We start from the raw sequence: 19,415 nt of genomic DNA on the forward strand, positions 1-19,415 counted from the left end.
GGATTACATATCATCATGATAAAGAATATACAATAAGAGGGGCCTTTTTTTGCACAAAATTGAAGATAGTTGTTTTAGAGTGTTGCGTAAAGTCAGTGCAGCAATTCTAGCCAATTTTTTTGATTAGTGTAGTAACAACACAAAAATGAATGCAGGAATATAGCTCTGTTCTGATGGCTGATGGTATCCACAGTTTTAGACTAAAGATATTATTTGTCAAAAAAAAAAATCTGCTATTTATTTTGTATAACAATGTACTTTTAGTAAATTAGAATATCCTGATTCTCATACTAAATTCCCATTTTGTTTTCATTTCATCAGCTGCCAATAAAAAGACCATCAGACCAATTTCAATCCAAAAAAAGTGAGATGTGGGCAGAAAGTGCCAGGTCTTTAAAATATCGACAAAACACAAATACCAAAAACACATACACAACCTATTAGTAGAAAAAATAAAATGTGTTTAGGAAGGCACTTCTTTCATACTAGTACATAAGATTACCAGGCCAATGTCATCAGATCAATAATAGTAGCTTTTACCACTATATTGTTCAGATATGCAGTGCCGGAGCTACAGTCTAAAAAGGCTCCACATCTGGGAAAACTTTGTTGGACATTTCTTGGACAGTCACACTGTTCTAAGGTCTTGGAGATATTCCAATATTGTGCCTGAAATCAGAAGCTATATCACATATTGATTTTAGAACAAGAGCACTCACTTCTGCTGTTTGTAAAAGTTTTGGTTTGAAATTTTAGTTCAGCCTGTAAAACCCTGAGACCACACTTTTTACTGCAAAGCCTGCACCCTCTTACTTTTAACAGTGCGGTTGTTCTTCGGATAAAATACTTTTCTAATAGACCACAGAGAGCATGTACCAGTATCACACAGAGCTGCTGCATTTGATCCGATGTTTCAGTTTTAGTACAGTGTTACAATAATGCTTCTTTAGAGTCTGTCCAAATCTGCAAAATACATGGTTTGGACTGTATAACAAAAAACCCACAAAAAACCCCCCAAAAAACTAGTCAAAGTCAAACTTTATAACCCAGCCAGTCAGGGGACAGCATTTTAAAACTGCTGTCAACTTTAATTATGTGGAAACAATGCTGGATAGCCTCTCGCTAAACACTTTTTTGTTTGGTTCTACAGAGTATTATAAACAGAGTTACTATAGTTAGATAAAGGACAAGCAAGGATGAAAAAAAGAAAAGAAACTGTATCTTCTCCAGAAAGCAATCTTCAGTGAAGACGCCCTATAGCACATCTGTTACCTGCATTTTACACATGTTTTATGTTGCTACTGTAGTCTGTTCACTAATCTTTCTTGTTAAGTGTGGTGCTGCACATGTAGTCTGATCTTTACTTTAACAATGTGCCTTAAGGTCTTGATGTTTTTTTTATTGTTTTTGCTAATTGTCATTAACTATTGTACATACCACAAGCTGATGTTACTGTTTTGTACCAACATTCTCTCTCTGATGTTCTTATGAACGTGGCAAACCAATTTCGTACTTTTAAGTTTCAGTACAATACTCTATTCTACTTTCTTTCATTTTCAGCTCCCTACTGCATTAAAGGAGATCTCTTTAATCCCCTTAAATATTTCAGTCTAAAGTACTTAACATATATCATGAGGCTTGAGGCATAGTTTGAACAAGTTATCAGTGGATTGAGACGCTGGACTGAATGCTTAAAAGGAGCTTTACCTAATGAGGTGGCATCAAGGCTGCATTAGGGTGCCCTTAAATTACATGGCTGTCCACTTGAGGAGGCAGCTGCCTTCAGAGAAATCATAGTGGCAGTAGTTCCCAACCACTTAGTGCCAGTGAGGGTAATGTTTTCCATGCTTGAAACTCGCCATTGGACAAAAAAAAACATTGATTCCAGTAACTCTTTGCAACAGGGGACCTTGATGGCTGATGAGATGTGAGGAAATTGAGAGGGTTGCAGTGAAAGCTCATTTCCTGTCCTTCAGAAAATGTCGAGGTAGCATGAGTGGAAATGATTCAGTGAGTTCAGACGCTTTAAAGTTGGACTGAGCTTGGATCAGCTGTTCTAACTGTTCAAACACATTCACTTTCAATTCCATTCACCAGAGGCTGACAAAGTGGTCATCAGTACCTACTGATATGCACACAGCATTAAACAATTATTTAAGGCACCAGTGTGTAGGGTTTAGTGGCATCCATCAGTGTAGTTGGTTGCAACCTTGCTCACCCTCTCCTTACTCGCATTATAATCATAACAGCTCTTATTTTCAGGTAATTATTATATGCTAATGAAATCCAACTTATGCATGTGCTGTAATATGCCATTTCTGCCATATTCTGTAAAACTAGCCCGATACATACATTTGCATGCTTAACACACTCACAGAAACTAACACAGACATAAGTTGCAGAGCTGTCTCTTCACATTTTTTCACCCTCGGATATCATACCAATATTCATGCAGGCAGAAACGTACTTGGCACCCTGACGAGCTAAGCACTTCTGTGTGCTGCCAAATGGGGATGAGAGATATGATTCAGCCGTGGTGAGCAAGATGTGGCTCTGTCATCCAATTTCGCCCACCTTCTGCATGTGCAATGTGACTAAGAACTGATGACTTGCCAAATGACCGGCATCACAGCTTTTACGGTCCATTCATTCACACGCTCTTGTTCAAAACCATAATATCTATTTCTTGAATATGTAATCATACCTTTTTGTGACATTGCCTGAAAGTATGGGTTCATTTACCTTTAGCTATAGAGAAATGCAGGTACCATAAAAAAGATTTTCCACACAGCTTGAGTGTCGACTGCCAAACAGTATCCTTGGTTGGCCCCTAATGTTTTCTCAGCAACTTCTGTGCAAGTATTTCTGCAACAATATTCATGTTTGCTGTTGACTGTTCTCTGATGCCTATAACTGGATCCCTACATTAAACAACATCTGTCGTCTGTTTTTTTTTTCTTCAGATCACTAACTAAAGCGAAAACAAGATGAAGATTAAAATGTGTAACACTGTAAAATCTGTGCTTATTCTCTAACTGTAATTCGCTGCATGCTGTAGCACCACTCCAGATACTTTCTTGAGCAAAGGAATGTTCAAAGTTATGATATAAATTCATTAGTTAACATGGTCTTTGTTGCCAGATTAAATGCTCAGTGGCTTTGATGGGCATTTACAGATAAAGAATTATTTTAAGAAAAGCCACGACTGAAACAATGACTTTGTGAACTAATGTGATTAATTCCAGCTATTATAGCAGAAAAGAGATCAATACCGGCGCTGCTTTATATCAACATTATGCAATGTCTAAAACATATTTCAGCTCGTTCGATATGAATGAATTGAAATGGAAGCTCAATCAAACAAGCTGCGGTGTGCAGCCACAGATATTATTTCAAAAGGTTTAATTTCTTCCTTCTCCAATCTACACATCATTAATTTTATGTCATTTCATCTGAATATGATTCCATCAGTCCTGTAACCCAATATATTAGTAATGCTTCCAGAGAACAATATTGATTATAATCACATTATCATTGTATTTAATGGATCAGTTACTCAAACCTCTTTTTTACAAGCCAGTTCAATGGGGTCTCAGCACATCAGGCTTTGATGATAATTAAAGGCAATCTATGAATTAATACCTCAGAGATGGTGGTCATTTGGTTGCGGCGATGCTCGGGACGAGACAGCATGAAGCTGTAAAGCATCACAGGGTTTGCAAATGAAAATCTACAGAGAACGTTTTAAAGATTGTAAATCAGCGAGACTCAAAATGGCCAATTACTGCTTCCTGCATGCCATAGAAATGGCATGCAGGAAGCACAGAGAGGCTGATTATTGAGTCTATTTAGAGCTTAGAACAAACCTAATGTGACTTGGCCGTCATGAAAAGAAAAATACAATGCAAAAGGAAATGTAAAGAAAAACAACACAAAAATAATGGCTTGTGGCTTGTCTTTCTACGTGAGCCTACACAGATCAATCAGGGTCAATATCGTTTCCAAAGGCCACTGTGAGAAACTCAATATATAGTTTGATGGATTATTCACATGTGCTTGTAATTTCAGCATCTCCACTTGTAAATGCAGCTGAGGTCGTTAACAGAGCAGCCTCCCTCCTCCTTTTGTACACGATGCTATTTTTATAGCATTAGTTGGTTATTCAATATGAACAAAGGCAGAAGATCACTGTAAACAAGGCTTGTAAATGGTGTTGCCCATACGATGGATGTGCTCGGACACTTTAAAGAGAATTAAATCATTGTAAAAACACTGATAAATCTTTGTGCTGTTAGCAATTAAGCAGAGCATCTCCAGAGTCGCCGTTGGTTTTGACTGTGTTAACAAGAGTGTGTGATTGGTTAATGAGCCTATCGCAATACTATGACCCTGACCGCATTCATCAAACAGTGCAGAGATTGAGTGCTGCGTCGTGTTACAAAGCCAAAGGTCCCTGAGATGTGAGCCAACTGTGACCATCTTCATTTTGTATTTAAATGAACTAGTTAATACCCAGTAGTGTACGACAATGTGATTACACGTTTGAAAAAACAAGATGTTGGATTTGCACAAGAGTGCTTTTTGCATCAAATAAATTACCTCTAACGATGTATGTCTTTGTGGATCAAGACCATGCTGACAAATTTCCCCATGAAACCCTTTAATTGAGATGATGAATATGTTTATTTCCTGATTATAATAAGATTGTGTCTGGCTGTGCTTATTTATGCATCTATTACACTTTTTATGGCCTAGGTATTTCAGGAAAATCCATTTCCCCTTGAGGGAAATGGGGCTGTCCTGCCAAATCCGTGATGAATAGATGAGTGGCAAGTGATTTGTGTCAAACAGCAGGTATGACAGATGTTGTAAAGAAATTATCCAAAATGTTTAAAACACAGAACTCTGATTGTGTTTCTGGGGACAGCAATTAATATGGAATTGCTTATTTCATCACTTGTTTTTCTTTCCCCCAATATGAGATGATATTAATCAGCTCTGCTCTCCTTCTGCAAAGCAATTAAATTTGTTCTTCCTTCCCTGGTTTTAAGATTAAAGATAGGTTTGAATGCGATCAAATGCAATTTGTTTGTTGACAGCGAGTAAAAAGAAGAGTGATAGATCTAGAAGCCGGTCAGCTCATCAACATTTTTTGGCCGAACTGCACGTGTGTTTGGGATTCCAGATCAGAGGGGATCAAAGTCAAACGTCAAGCTTCCCATTCCTTGTGAACTTGCTTCTTCCCCTTATCCATAGAATCCACTCTTCAAAACTACAAAGGCTTCACCCTGGTAGGGGGTCAAGAGAGAAATTCTTCACAACAGACCCTCTAAGGCCGTGAAGATACTAAAGAAAGTACTGACAAAATCGAAACCATAAAAAGCCTTTTGCCTTACAGTATGTTCCAAATCATTAAAATGGTTTCCCATTGTTCCAGTCAATAACAACTCTGGGCCATTAAACGCGGCAGCAGCAAATTCTTGTCAGCAACTTCTGTTAATTTGGTCATTGAATTTCCGTCCAAGACAGACAATTCTTTTTCTTTGTCTCACGATTCAGAGCACCTTAACAACTGAACAACTGGGAAAGCAACAGTGGCATCAGAGTGAAGAATGTGCAGCAGCAATCAGCTGCTACACATAATAAAACTAAAACATGGGGGTGTTTGTTGCTGAATTTTCTTCTTCACAACTCAGTCTTCAAGGCAGATTCAAGCCAAACTGAGCGGAGCTTTGTTTGTTTTTCATCATTTAATTCCTGATGCATTTAAAGCAGCTGCCAGACATAATCTCCAGTTTACTCCAGAGAATTCACTAATGCCATGCTATTAATGACACCTCAGTAGAAGTGATATACTGAAAAGTGGTGCTAAAGATTTGCTGTCTTTTCTGTTTATCCTAATGCAGTGGTGTCTGAATTTCTAATGGCACTTGGATGTGATATTCAACCATGACGTTTGCGTCATCCTGAAATCTGTGCTCTTTGTCACCCTGTGTCTGAATATTCCAGCTTATGCAACAAAAATGAACTTTTTTGTTTATTTGTTTAAAGCAGTCACATGGGCAAACAAAAGCCAATGGGAGCTTCATTCAAGCTATCCTCCACAACAAGAAAATGCTCTGCAAATGAAACAATGTGCACACGAATAGGGGTTTGAAGGGCTGAATGATGTGACTCCAGAAGGATGCCGTATTTAGGCACCTGCACCACTGCTCCCTCTTTTATACCCCGCCCCGCCTTTGCAAATGTGTTTTATTCCACTGCTGTGTCTCATTACACAAGAACAGCACTACCAGCTGAGTGAGGCAGATGTTCTATTGTGGAGCACGGCAACTCCTCAAGTGGCTTGCATCCATCTGAGTGCCTCTGTTACAGCTGGCAGCCACAGCTGAACCAGGACAATCCATCTCGATGAGGAGAATAGGTCTAGAGTGAAAAAGATGGCGTATGGGTAGGGTCTGTGGTAACAGACTGACCTGCTGCTATTCCCCACGGGAAGATGACAAACTGTAGATGGGAGGCAGTGGAGTGCTCAGGTCAGAGGGCTCTGACACGCCTGACGTCACTGACACAAAGTGGCAACAAAGTCACCTCAACAGCACCGCAATGCAAACAGGAAAGTCGGCTTATCTTGTAGCCCCTGCAGCTAGAGGCTGCTAATGGTGGAGCATGGAGGTAGGGAGGGAGAGTATGGGAGCAGCTGGTGGCGAGTGTCCATTCGGCTTGTGTTGGCTTTTGTGGTTGGTAATAAATGCCAGCGGACAGCAGATGCTGTAGGGAAAGCTGTGATCTATCACTGCAGCCTAAAGCCATGTTCACAATGCCATGTGTTGAAACCTGCCCTCTTTCCCAAAAACCTTTTTCCTCAGCGTCTTCTAAAGCTGTCCAGTATAACACGATTCAACACCACCTGACCTTTAAAAGCCCCTTCAAGAATAAGAGGCATCAAACTGTCCTGACTCTGAGGGTCAGGCTTTTATCATCTTGGCTTTTGGTCCCCAGATGTATAGAAATTCAATGGACCACGCGTATGCTCAGTTACCGTAGGAGGAAAAGACAATATAGTGGTATACATAAAATATTGTACAAATAAAACATATTACAGATATGTTCTTATCCGTTTAATCAACATTTTGGCAAACTCTGCAACATTTGTAGTAATCACAATTTAATTTGTTTCTCTGAATTGTGCCATTACTCATTTGGAGCACTTTGTAGTCATCTGGCTTTTACTGGCCAGATGTGATCCTTCCCACTCCAGCCACATCACACTGACTGTTCATGCTCAGCTCACTAATTACCATGCAGAGAAAAAAAAAAGACAAGTCCTCTTCTAGTTTGCTAACATGCTATGATGAGAGGTCAGCTGTGAGCATGACGTATTGATTGATTCAAAAACGGTGGGGTGATCTGTTGTCTAACTGACACCAATTACAGTTAGGTCCACTGCAGGCTGTCACAGCCACAGGCAGCTGAAGCAAGGTCCCTGGGTTTCACAGTCAAGGATGTGTTTCATAAACAGTTGGGTGACAGTTTAGTGCTTGCAGGACTTTGAATTATCACTTAAAGGATGACCTGCCACCCGGCAAGGTTGGAAAGGGGCAAAAAAATCATGCTGTAGATGTCGCCACCAAGTGATGTGAATAGGCTTGCAGAGTCACATGTGATGTGGATTGGCGCCTCTGGGCTTACTTATTCAAATGCTCATACCCAGAGCTGTAATATTGGACTTCGGTCTTTAGATCACTGCTCCTATGACTCAGCTGAGCCAGCTGCAGCTATTATAATCATTTTCAAACATCTTTATATGCTAGTAATAGTCTTCCACATTCTAATTATTGATTGGTTAAAATCTACAGGTCTGTTCATCTCTTCCGATTATGCCTCCAAAGCTGGGGTTGTTGATGTGGTGTAGAAACCAGTGGCAGGAAGTAACGGGAATTAACCTTAAAAAGGTATTTTTTTACTACTCAAGTTCATATTTATTAACTGTATTATTGAGCCAGTAATCTATCTTTTATTTTACTACAGTACTTTGCCATTTTTACCTTTGTTACAACCAGTCTGCTGTGTGGCACAAACCTTTAGACATCTGGCTGCCTCACTAGACTGCTGTGGTGGTGTACTCACAGATAGAATTGCTGCAGTGCTGATACTTCTGCAGCACTATCTGAAAATATTTCACAATGAATCCAATTTTGATTGATTCTGTCTACAGGAACGCTAGAGGGCTTTTATTTTGAAATGCATGTGAGCACAAGCATAAGTGCTGATGTAACCTGGATGCCCAAATAAAAAGCATTTGAATGATACGTGGGTAGATTCTAAATTTAGAATTCTCCTTTTTGAGTCATTTTTATGAAAGTAATTTTACTTTTACTTGAGTATAGATTTTCAGTTCTCTACCACAACTGGTAGAAGCTAACGTCTTCTATAGTACACCTCAATCTTTCTTTATCCTTCGCTCACATATATGATTAAAACATTTTCAGCTTGCGGAATGTAATTTCAAAATCCTCCAGCTTCATTTTCTGTCTGCAAAATATGGCTGAACCACCTACATCTTGATTGGAAAAGCTTTTGCATATTAAAAGTTTAAAACTTGAAATTTTGAGTATTGTATAGATGTTGTGGGCACGGAATGAACAAGTGTTACACAACTTATTTATTTAGGAAACTGAGCAATAGGAGTCACAAAATGTTTGCTTTACTAACTGCAGTTAAGTGGTTGTGATTTTATCTGTGACATATGGCTGCAGCAGCGGCTGACAGTCGGTTCAGATTAGTGAACTGTGAGCGAACATCCAGTATAATTGCATAGCAGCCACCCACATGCGTACATCTGTTCTGAGCATAAATATGTCTTATAGACTTACTATTCTGTTAGCCGTGTATATGATGCACATCAGGGGAACAATTCTCCGATGCTGTCAAGGATTTACTAAGTCAGGAAGCATATTAGAAAAGAAATGATGCCAGAATATATTTTATTTTAAATAACAGTAAATCCATGACAATATCCTTTAGGGAACTACGTCCCACACCTTACTGTAGCTGTGCTTATACAAGATTAATGTATTATCTTTCCCCCTCTCTCACTCACTTTATGTCTGGCCTTTAAAGTTGATTAAACATGCAAGATCTGTTCTTGTGTTTCTTACAGCTTCAGAGGACTGAATGATTTGTAACTTTAAATAAAGTTAACACTTGGTTGGTTGAAATTTCATTCGAGAAAATTGGTTTTTAATGCCTGGATTATTTGAAAAGATTGAAGAGAAAAGATCTCATTATTTGGAATTATCTATCTAATTTTTTTGGCCAAACTTTGTTGTTTGTTCAAAAGAATTTCTTTCTTTTAATTTGTTCAACTTTAATGATTATCCAAAATACTTTTTACAAAGACCTGCTGGACTTTGTACCATCACATTTATGTGTCGTACAGGTAGACTACAGAGTTTCATTTCATTTCAGGACATCACAAAAAGTATATTGTAGAAATTTCCATATCCCAATGTGAAATGATATTCATTTTCATAATTCATTTAGCTTTTTTAGTTTTTTATGGATAACAATTGAACAGTTCTCCAATATGTCTGCCTTGAAAAGCTTATTAATATATTAATATTATCTTAAATCTGTACAAGAACAGGTTACATGCTGGATCATTTGAGGACACGTTTATTTTACAGGTAAATGATAATAGGTAAATGTGGATAATTTCTTTTTAGTACAGATAATTAAAGTGGAATAGAATATGTTACCTTCATGCTCATACTTTTATCTGTTGTACTTTTGGATTTTTTTTGTAATGGTCACTAGAAGTTAGATTTATTCTTGAGTCCTTGAGTGGGTCATGGAGAGACTGATCAACCAAACACCCAGCTTTGTGATGATGCCAGAGCTGATGGTAGAGGGCAGACGGGACAGAGACGTTTATGTGTGTTGATGTAGAGCTGATGCCAGGTGTCATGGCCAATTGGGAGCAAAGGGTCTTCCAAGGACAGAAGTGCCTTAGCCTGTCCATTTGTCTGAGGAGTGCTGACAGTGTCCGACTCACCTGACGTGGGCATGGACTCGTTGGGAAAGCTTAGGTCGTCCTCGGCTACCCAGGAGAAGTTCCAATAGCCTCTAGGAATGCCAGCAGCTGTCCTGCCAGCCAAGGGCTCACCTGCAAAAACAGCAAATCCACATTTTACTTTCAGTGCACATGCCGCAAAGACCTCGGATGAGAGAACCAGTATTAAAATGTTATGGCATTCAATGAAATAATGATTACGCTTTGCTGTGTTTATTTCAGCTGGCCGATTGCCATTGATTTGGCATCCATGCTCAGGTCCTATTTATTTGGGTGTCCAACTCACGCATGGCTCCATTAGTCTTAGTGCCATCTGCACATGTTGTTGTAGGATCTTACAATCACTCATAACGCAGAGCCCGAACCAATGACGGCTGTGCTATCTAACAGACGAGGTAAAACCCTGGTAGAGCTTGGAGTGACAGAGTGGTGTGGTATTTCAATTTATTACTCAAAAAATGGAAAAAAAAGAATTCAACTTCAGCATGTCTAACTCAATGAAATGAAATGTCTGTGGGGGTGGTATTGCAGTTTAATAGCTGTGAAACTTGCGCAGTGACACAATGAACTTGAGTTGAGTGAAAAAAAAGAAAAAAAGTCTAGACCCATATGAATTGGTTATTGGATATCGATGGACTGCATAATTACCTGAGGACAGGTTTGTTGGATTTTGTTTGACTCTGTCCTCACCTTCTAAACTCAGAGTAATTATCACAAGATCGAACAGAAGTCTGTTACTGTAAAGTAGATGGAACAACTTTCTTATACTTCTGTGCCCCCACATTTTCACACTGCCATCACACACACACACACACACATTATCTCTCTCACTTTGTCCTTAGTCCACGGATAATTAGTACACAGTCACAGACCAATAGACCACTGCCTAGGAAGGAGGCTCCTGCATAAATCCTGCAGTGATTTTAAATGAACCTTAAAGAGCGGTTAATCGTTAACGCTCCCTTTCATGGCGCAAAACAGAGCACATGTTGGTTTCAGCCAAAGAAGACACACATTATTCAGGGTTTATTCTTCCTTAGCATGACTGATTTTTGTTTTTTTGTTCTCCATTAATCTATGTCAGAATTAACAGTATTGGCATTTGAGTTGGGTCGGTTTCCAGTTTTGCAGATCCTGTCTACAAACACTCTGATTTTGTGCAAACCAACATTTATCATTAGAGCCTTTCTGGTGAACTAAGAGACACAAAGCAGCTCTCAGCAATGTCAACATTTTTGTGGACGGTCGCTACATAGTAGTGTCTATATAGTCTAATAGTCTCAGCTCAATCTGCAGCACATGTAGCTTCAAGTTGCTATTTAGTTTGTGATGTATATTGCCCCTGACAATAATCATGTCAACTATAATAGTTAGATCTGTTTTCTATGTTAGCGAAGTAACCAGCCACCCAGTATAGTTAGTAACATAGCAGAAGCTCAAAACCTTATTTTAATCCCTTCCTGTTTGCTCCCTGTTAAAGTGAATGCATTACGGGGGTTAATACAAGCTTGAAGCATTTCAGTTAACAGAAACCCTTCTTTTTTTTTTTTTTTAAGATTTTTTTTGGTCTTTTCAAGCTCTGTTTTTGACAGGGACAGCTGAAGAGTGGCAGGAATGCGGGGACAGAGAGAGATGGGGAACGATACGCGGGAAAGGGCCACAGGCCGGACCCGAAACCCCGAACTACTGCAGCAAGGACTGAGCCCTCACACATGGGGCGGCTGCTCCACCAACCGAGCCAAACGACACCCCCTAGAACCCTTCATTCCTTAAGACTGTTTTTATTTCAAAACATTTGCAGGACCATTCCCGGTAACCATACTGGTAATAACAGTATAGTGGTGTAATTATCGAAGGTCTTAATCTTTATCCTCTACTCTTTGCTAACAATTCACAGAGTCTATCTTTAACCACAGCAGCCATTTAAATTATGCCATTAAGCCTGGAATGTGCAAATGCTTTTAGCAATCCTATCGGCATGAAATGTCGACTCACACAACTGATATATGAAAATTATATGTTATTAATGCTTGAAATGTTCGCACAGCAGTTGTTCCAGGTGAGAAGAAGAATATATGTAATATATAATGATATCTAAACAGTGACAGCTTGTGTTCTTTTTAAGCGTTAATGGATAGCCTGAGGACATCAACATCAACAAGAACAACATCAGTATGTTTTCTATGAAGTGGTTTTTATTCCCAGTCAAGAGGAATGAATTGAAGATACAATGAATCGTGTTTGTGATGTATCATGGCTATAAAAAAAGGACTTAGATAAGAAAAACATAAATGATTGATCATAGTCAAGAGACAAGGATCAACAAACAACCCTAACATGGTTTGTACTACTGTACAGGTATTCTATTAATTACCCTCTTTAATTTGACTGCACATCCTGGAGGGATTTTGTTGAAATCAGGAGAATGTCTTTGGGGAAAAAAAAGCAGTCTTCATCAGGAGCTGTTGCCTGAGTGGAGGGGTTGGCCTGGGCCCGGATGAGCCTCTCCTTTCAAAAGTGGACATTGTATGCTGCTGTGACCCTTCTTTTTGCCCCAGTGATGGCCAGGTGAGAGGAGCTGACTGGCCCACGCAAAGGGCCTGGTTTGAGGTCAACGGCTGTTGCTACAGGGAAAACTGGCTGACTTGTTGGACACTGCAAGATCTGGCAGGCTGCTAGAACTGGCTGCATGGGAGCTGGAGCTGCTGATTGGATGAAGAGCTGCTGGAGGAGATGACTGGCTGGCTGGGTGACTTAACGCCTGTTGTGAGAGGTGGATAGCTTTCTGACTGACCGGCTATCATAGTAGGGCCAGTTCTGGCTGTTTGCGGGGCAGCCTGGCAATATGTGATATTCAGTTATTTTGCCCTGTATTCTATGAACAAACCTCACTTACAGTATACAACAAATTGTTAATACAAGCAGTCAAATGGGTCTCTAACAGTATAAGAGTATGGTTGCACACTAGCCAAGAACATTTAAGTTTGTGGAGTTTTATTTATTCCGTCTTGCTATTATGGATCTGTAACCCCAGCTGTATATCCCAGCTCTCTTTAGCTACGTTGTCAGCATAGAAAGTAAAAAGTTAAATATATGACATGTTAAGCAACTCCAAACAGGTTTATAATAGAATTTTCTTTCCACATAGAACATGTTACTTCAGTTTCTTAGTTGATCATGAACTGTGGTTTGTCTGTGGGAGGAGATTCCTGTTTAAAAGTCAGGAGCTCCTCGAGGGAGTTCATGGTTAAGGTGGAAAATGTCTTTATTCCCTTTTTTTCACGTGACGTAAAGTACAAATAAAACACAAGCCAGGTGAAGATTACCCCAGCATGTGTGTGTGTTCTCCCTCCACCATTAGGCCAATCTTTGTCAGTGTATTAGCTCACAGCAGGAGATCAGACATCAGAAGGGAGCTTAGAGTAGAACCATCTTTGCATTAGAAAGGAGCCGTTTAAGGCGGGAAAGTGAATTTGACAGCCCTGTGCGTCACAATACTGAGCTACATCTTACATCTAAGCTGCAACTTACAGTTATTTTTATCATCATTAATCAGTTTTGTTTATTATATCCATTAGACAATTAGTTGTTTGGTTAACAAAAGGACAGTAAAGTGTGAAAAATGTTTGATCATAGTTTCCTAAAACCCAAGGTGGCGTATTCAAAGTCTTCTTTTGTCTGCAGCACAAAGATAATAATTTTACTCCCATAGAAGACTAAAGAAATCAGGAAATATTCACATTAAAGCTAAAATTCATTGACAACATAGTTCATAATCAATCTTTTTCAACAAATCGTTGTAGCTCTTATCTAAGCACATAATGAAGAGTTATGGACTAAAGTTTGCTTTTACAAGCTGACAAATATCAACATTTTCCTGATCAAAATCTAATTAACATATTGCTTATGTGTAATCTACTAAGCAGGATTTTCTCTGCCTTTTGAAATCTGTTACATTGCTACAGTTAAGTTATTACTATCAAAAATAGTAATAATGGGAATCACAGGATTAACTGGAATTTCATCTCACAAAAAGATGAGGTTGTCATATAGTATAAATAATCTATAATAACTGGTGTGGCAGAATCTCATTTGCTCACCCGAATCCAATTAAATAATCAAATCCCAGCTCATTTAGATGTGTTGTGACAATTTCATAAATCAGACACGGAGAGGTTAATATATCTAGCAGGTGAGTGAATCTTAGCTCATTTTGAGAAACATTAAATAAATTAGGAGAGGTGCATCTTTTTTAATGTTAAATCTAAAAAAAAAGGCATGGCAACACAAGTTTATATAAAGATTTAGAATAATGCGATTAATAATCGGTTTGGCTTTTCTCTTCATCGTATACCAAAATACAAATCCTGTAATAATGTCATTCAAAATGTATTTGTAGAAAACTTTTGGCAACCCTGTCACCCACACAAGAATAATAAACACGTACACTTGTGTACACACATCCAGCACTCCAAGTACAATCCACCACTACAGAGGAGAGGTATCTCAGCTCAGTGAACAGTCTAATTCTGTCCCACCCACACTCTGAAATCCTTCAAATGCTTAGTGGATTAATCAATGAGGCTTGACTCAACCTGTCACTTAAACATAGCGCTGTATGAACGTGCATCTCTCTCAGTCTTGTGTATCCCCGTCTCTTTTTGCCTCTTGGATCATTCAAATGACTATATCCATATCTTTTGTTTCAGAGCGTGAAGTGGATAGTTCCAAAGATCTGCAAAATCCTTATGAATATGGGACACTTAAGCACAAGGGGGAGACACACAGAGCAGCTCACAAGGTAAGAGAGGAGCAATCACTTTTAAGGGAGCAGCACTACACATGATATATGATGGCGCTTGTGGGCTTTGTTTTTCACGAAAGGGCAGTGATCCAGAAATGGAGTCAATTACCCATGAAAAGGGGCGGTACCGTGAGAGTACAGGTAGTGGATGTGTAGGTCTAAGCCAGACCTGCAACCGGTGCGGTCTTTGCTGAAAATACATGAAATTTGCCATGTTTGCACTCATATTAATAGATGTTTCTAATGTGGGTCATAGGAGCTTGCTTTTGCTGGGGTGAGAAGATCAAGCTCAACAAAGACGCTTGCTGTATCAAGCAACTCCAGCTAATTAAAAGGGAAATGAGGAAGCCATCCATTTACGCTGTTTGATTTTCATACTCCTTGGCCTTCTGCATCACAATTGTCCTCTTCTTTTTGCCCCTTAATTAAAGATTTACCTTGGGATACATACATTACTGCCTAAATAAATTGATTACCTGTCTGGCCCAGTGACGCGCCATTAAATGCACATCTAAGTCTGCCAGCACCACATCAGGCAGCTGAGCCCTGGAATTGGCTGCTCTCTCTCTGCTACAAAAGGCCGCATTGATTTCCATCAGAGCAGCCCTCATGTCCACTAAGCACTCCAACTTTCATTAAGACCTTTGCAGAATTCCAGACACGTCGCTGACGAACCCCAAAACACTCAATTGTGTGTGGACACAGTCGTTCACACACACACATTTCTCTCCTGGTCACACTTCTCACAGGGGACGTCTACAGTACCAACAGTGCCACGGCAATAACCACTTTCCTAATTAAGGACTCTTTAAACAAGAGTCTGGTAAATTAAAATAACTCATAAATGTCTCATCTATGTTAATAGAGGTGTCAAGTTTTTCGAAAGGCTTAAGTCTCATTCCAAGAGACTAGCATCCGAGGTTAAACAGGGTTAAATAGAGGAGGCACATTTCAAGTGTTCATGTTAATTTGCCACCTGCTGCACTTGTTGTTCGCTTTAAGTGGGGGATAAGTTGTCTCTAAGAGGCTTTATGTATTTGTTGTATTCTGTATAAGTTGGTACAGGCATCATTTTTTTGGCATTAACCTTGTCTTGTAAACAAGCAGGGATTTTGATGCCACTGTAGGATGTAGCTTATTAACCTGGAATGCTGTCTGTGAAACCTGACTTAGGACCTCCAATGATCCAACCACTTCCTTCAGAAAGAGGCAATGTCAGCAAACTTACTTCTTGGTTAGCTGTCATTGAATTCTTAAAGCGAGATGACAGCATTACATCCTGCACGGAGCACAAAAATGAGCAACATCGGGCAGATTGTAAGTGAGTAAAACTTTTGGAGAAAGGTTAAAATGAGAGCAATAGAGTACAATTTACAGTAGTTTAATCTTATGTAATATATCACATGCTGAATAGTGACATATGAAAAGCATCGGTGTTGCTTGCTCTGGGCATTAAACATGCAGCTTTTTTTTAAATTGAGCTGCTAATACAGTAAACCCTGCAATGATCAGAGACGTGTGATGAAATACCTGCTATGTGAAACACCAAGCCCTAAAACACCATCACAGGAATGCCTTCTGACAGCACTTAAGAGGCTCCAGTAAGTAATGTATGTTTGTTTGACACGTGTACCTGGAATTCACAGTAAGATGAAGCACTGTTTCCTCTCTGAAGGCGCACCAAATGATTTTATCAAAGGGATGGATCATAAGGCTTCAGTCTGAAGCCATTATCCTGGGGAACAAAGGGCTACACAGTGACAATGAAGATGTCTTCTGGGCTGCACTGATGCTCATTAAAGAAAATGATTTTGCTGTTGTACACTGACGCCCTTTTTGTCTTTGAGGCTTTGCTATACCAAACATACAGAAGCATCTTGAAACATGGCAAGCAGCCCAGTGTTCACAAATAATGCAGAACAATGACTTATTCACTGATATAAAGAGGTATCTAAAGTTGCAGGTTCTCCAGTTTCATTTGGTATCCTCTATAGAATAGTTCAGGCCGCAGGGTGTCTGACTTAATGATGGAAGTGCTAATTTAATTAATTAATTATGCAACATGACGCCCTTTTTATATGTTTATTATGTGTAACCCACTGTGAGCTCCAGTACTTCCTAAATGCCAAGAAAGATTTGCGAAGAAATTGCCACCTCATATTAATTTTGGCTCCGTCACCACCGCAGAGGCGCGATATCTCATTCTCACAGCTTACACAGAATACATTTTTCCACCCAACACATAATGATGGTGGCTTCTGCCAGGGCTTTCTTCTGCGCTGAAACTAGAATTGTTTAACAATGTAAATACTCTGTATTAGTGTCATGACAGAAGCAATATTCACATTATTACTAGTATATATATAACTGGGTGGCTACTTCTCTGTGACAGCTCATGCTTAGTTTACATCAGAAAAAAATATATAATAATAGAATATTTATGATGGAACCTTCTGTTTGAGGTATATCACATAAACTACTTATCATCTCATCTTCCTTTCTGACAATGATGTTGGGGTGTCTGTTTTGTTACATCATCAAAGCGCCCACCAAGTAGAATCTGGATTGGCCTTACTCAGTGACTGAGGCATTGATTGGTTTTGTAGCCGTCTCTATTACCCAAGAGTCATATGAATGTTGGTGTGTGGCTATAACCAACTTGCTTGTTTTGATATTTCATGCACAGATGAATCATTCATCAGTGCAACAGCGTTCAAAGCCCACTCTATTCACAAGAGGAGATAATCATAAAAGGTGAAATTACAGTAGTTTCCCATGGATTGCACTCTGAGCTACCACTTTCTGGGGGAACAAGATCAAAAATGCTTGTATAAGTGTGAAAAGGACAATGCAATGCTAAAATTACACACATTTACTTTTAGCTAGTGTTTTATGGATGCTGATGCTGGAGTCACAGCACTGCAGAACAATGCAGTAGTGCTATGCTTTTGGCTCTAACCTAGCTACTATGTAGTGCTCCCCATTCCTTAATACAGGGAGTTTTTTGTAACTCTCCCGGCAACCAAATGTAGGAATAAACTATGCAAAAAATACACACACACACACACACAGACGCACACACACACATATAATTATCCTCCTGGATGGCAGACTGAAATATTCTTATTTATGTCTTCTTCCAACTTCCAACAAAAGGTATGGAGACAAAGCTGTCTGCCTTTAGAGCACTCTGCCATTACAGACAATATGAAGCATGAAGTTTTAAAGAGACCTTAGCCACGGTCACCAGTCAGATGATTACACTGTGGGCATCTGTGAGCGCCAAAATATATAATGCAATGTGATTAAATAAGTGATATAGAAAGGCATACTTCTAAGGGAATTCTTTATTGTAGACACTGAATGTTTCACATGCTCAGACACATTCCATGAGTTCAAAGCCAACATACATTTCCTACAGCCACCATACAATGTCCTCAACGCTCATTAACCGACTGATTGCAAACAATTAATCATGAAACAGTCATAAAACCCAACAACACACAATCTAGCCTCTAACGGACGTCTGCATCATGAGCAAAACAACACACTTAATGTTAACTCACAAAGAAAGAAGGTGTAGAGGTCTAAAGTGCAGACAAAGATGGTAAGGCTTGCTTGTTGAACAAGACCTTGGCAGGCTTTGTCACAATAATAAATAAGCAACAAAAACACTCTCAGTAATGATTGTGGCTGGAGGGCTTCAGTCCCTCATTCACCTGCAGCTACAACTGCTGATGTGACACACGCAAGAGAGTGAGCTGCCAGTCTTAATGTGGAACACATTATTTCCTGTTCAGAATAAACTTTAGGTATATGCAGGTAGATCTTATGTGATAGTTTGTGAATGTAAATAATTGATATAATAAATTAAAATCAAAACATAATCAAGCAAATATATGTAAAGCATCCACTAGCAATACAATGTCATTTCCATAACAACAGCCAAACTGCTTTTTGCTTATAAATATTTAACTAAATCGTCAAATCTTCAGCCCTGTGCAATGCCTGTTGTGTCAGACAGTGTGATATATCTGCAGCACACTTTGCAGTGCTCCTTGTATTCATTGTCTTTAACATTTTCAGGTCATGGATACACAGTTTCACACTCATGCAACATTTTTACAGTTTGTTGCATTTGGTGGAGGGGGGGGCTTGAAGATCAGGAAGAGGTCAGATTGAAATTTCACTTCGATTTCCAGCATCCTCCTGCTTTCTGCTCTGCAACCAGGCAACAACAGTACATGCAGACACACTGTCACACCCAGGAAGCAGCGATGTGGTAAAAACAGCATCTCACATGTTTCTCGGATGTAGCATTTACACTGCTGCATGGAAAACAAGCCAATCAGCAACTCTGTGACTCAATCAGGAATAAGCTTGTCTCCTGTTCGCCTCGTCTAGTGACTAATAAAATACACAAGCAAAGAAAGACAAGTGCAGTTTATTTTCAAGTTGACAAATCGGTTATGAAACAGTCATGAAACAACAATTGATGAGGATTTTATTCCTACCTGGGAACAAATTCCCACCAAT

At 39.3% G+C, this 19,415-nt stretch overlaps 1 protein-coding gene across 2 annotated transcripts in view; it reads right to left on the reverse strand.

Moving 5' to 3' along the window:
* alk (ALK receptor tyrosine kinase) overlaps positions 1 to 19,415 on the reverse strand; it is a 302,582-nt gene that overhangs the window by 170,676 nt on the left and 112,491 nt on the right. For both annotated transcript variants that reach the window (XM_027274896.1, XM_027274895.1), the window contains exon 2: positions 10,058 to 10,168. In XM_027274896.1, coding sequence (XP_027130697.1) covers positions 10,058 to 10,168 — 111 coding nt within the window. The remainder of the gene's footprint in view (positions 1 to 10,057; positions 10,169 to 19,415) is intronic.

This window comes from Larimichthys crocea, chromosome XXIV (assembly GCF_000972845.2).
Source record: "Larimichthys crocea isolate SSNF chromosome XXIV, L_crocea_2.0, whole genome shotgun sequence".
Lineage (NCBI taxonomy): Eukaryota > Metazoa > Chordata > Actinopteri > Sciaenidae > Larimichthys > Larimichthys crocea.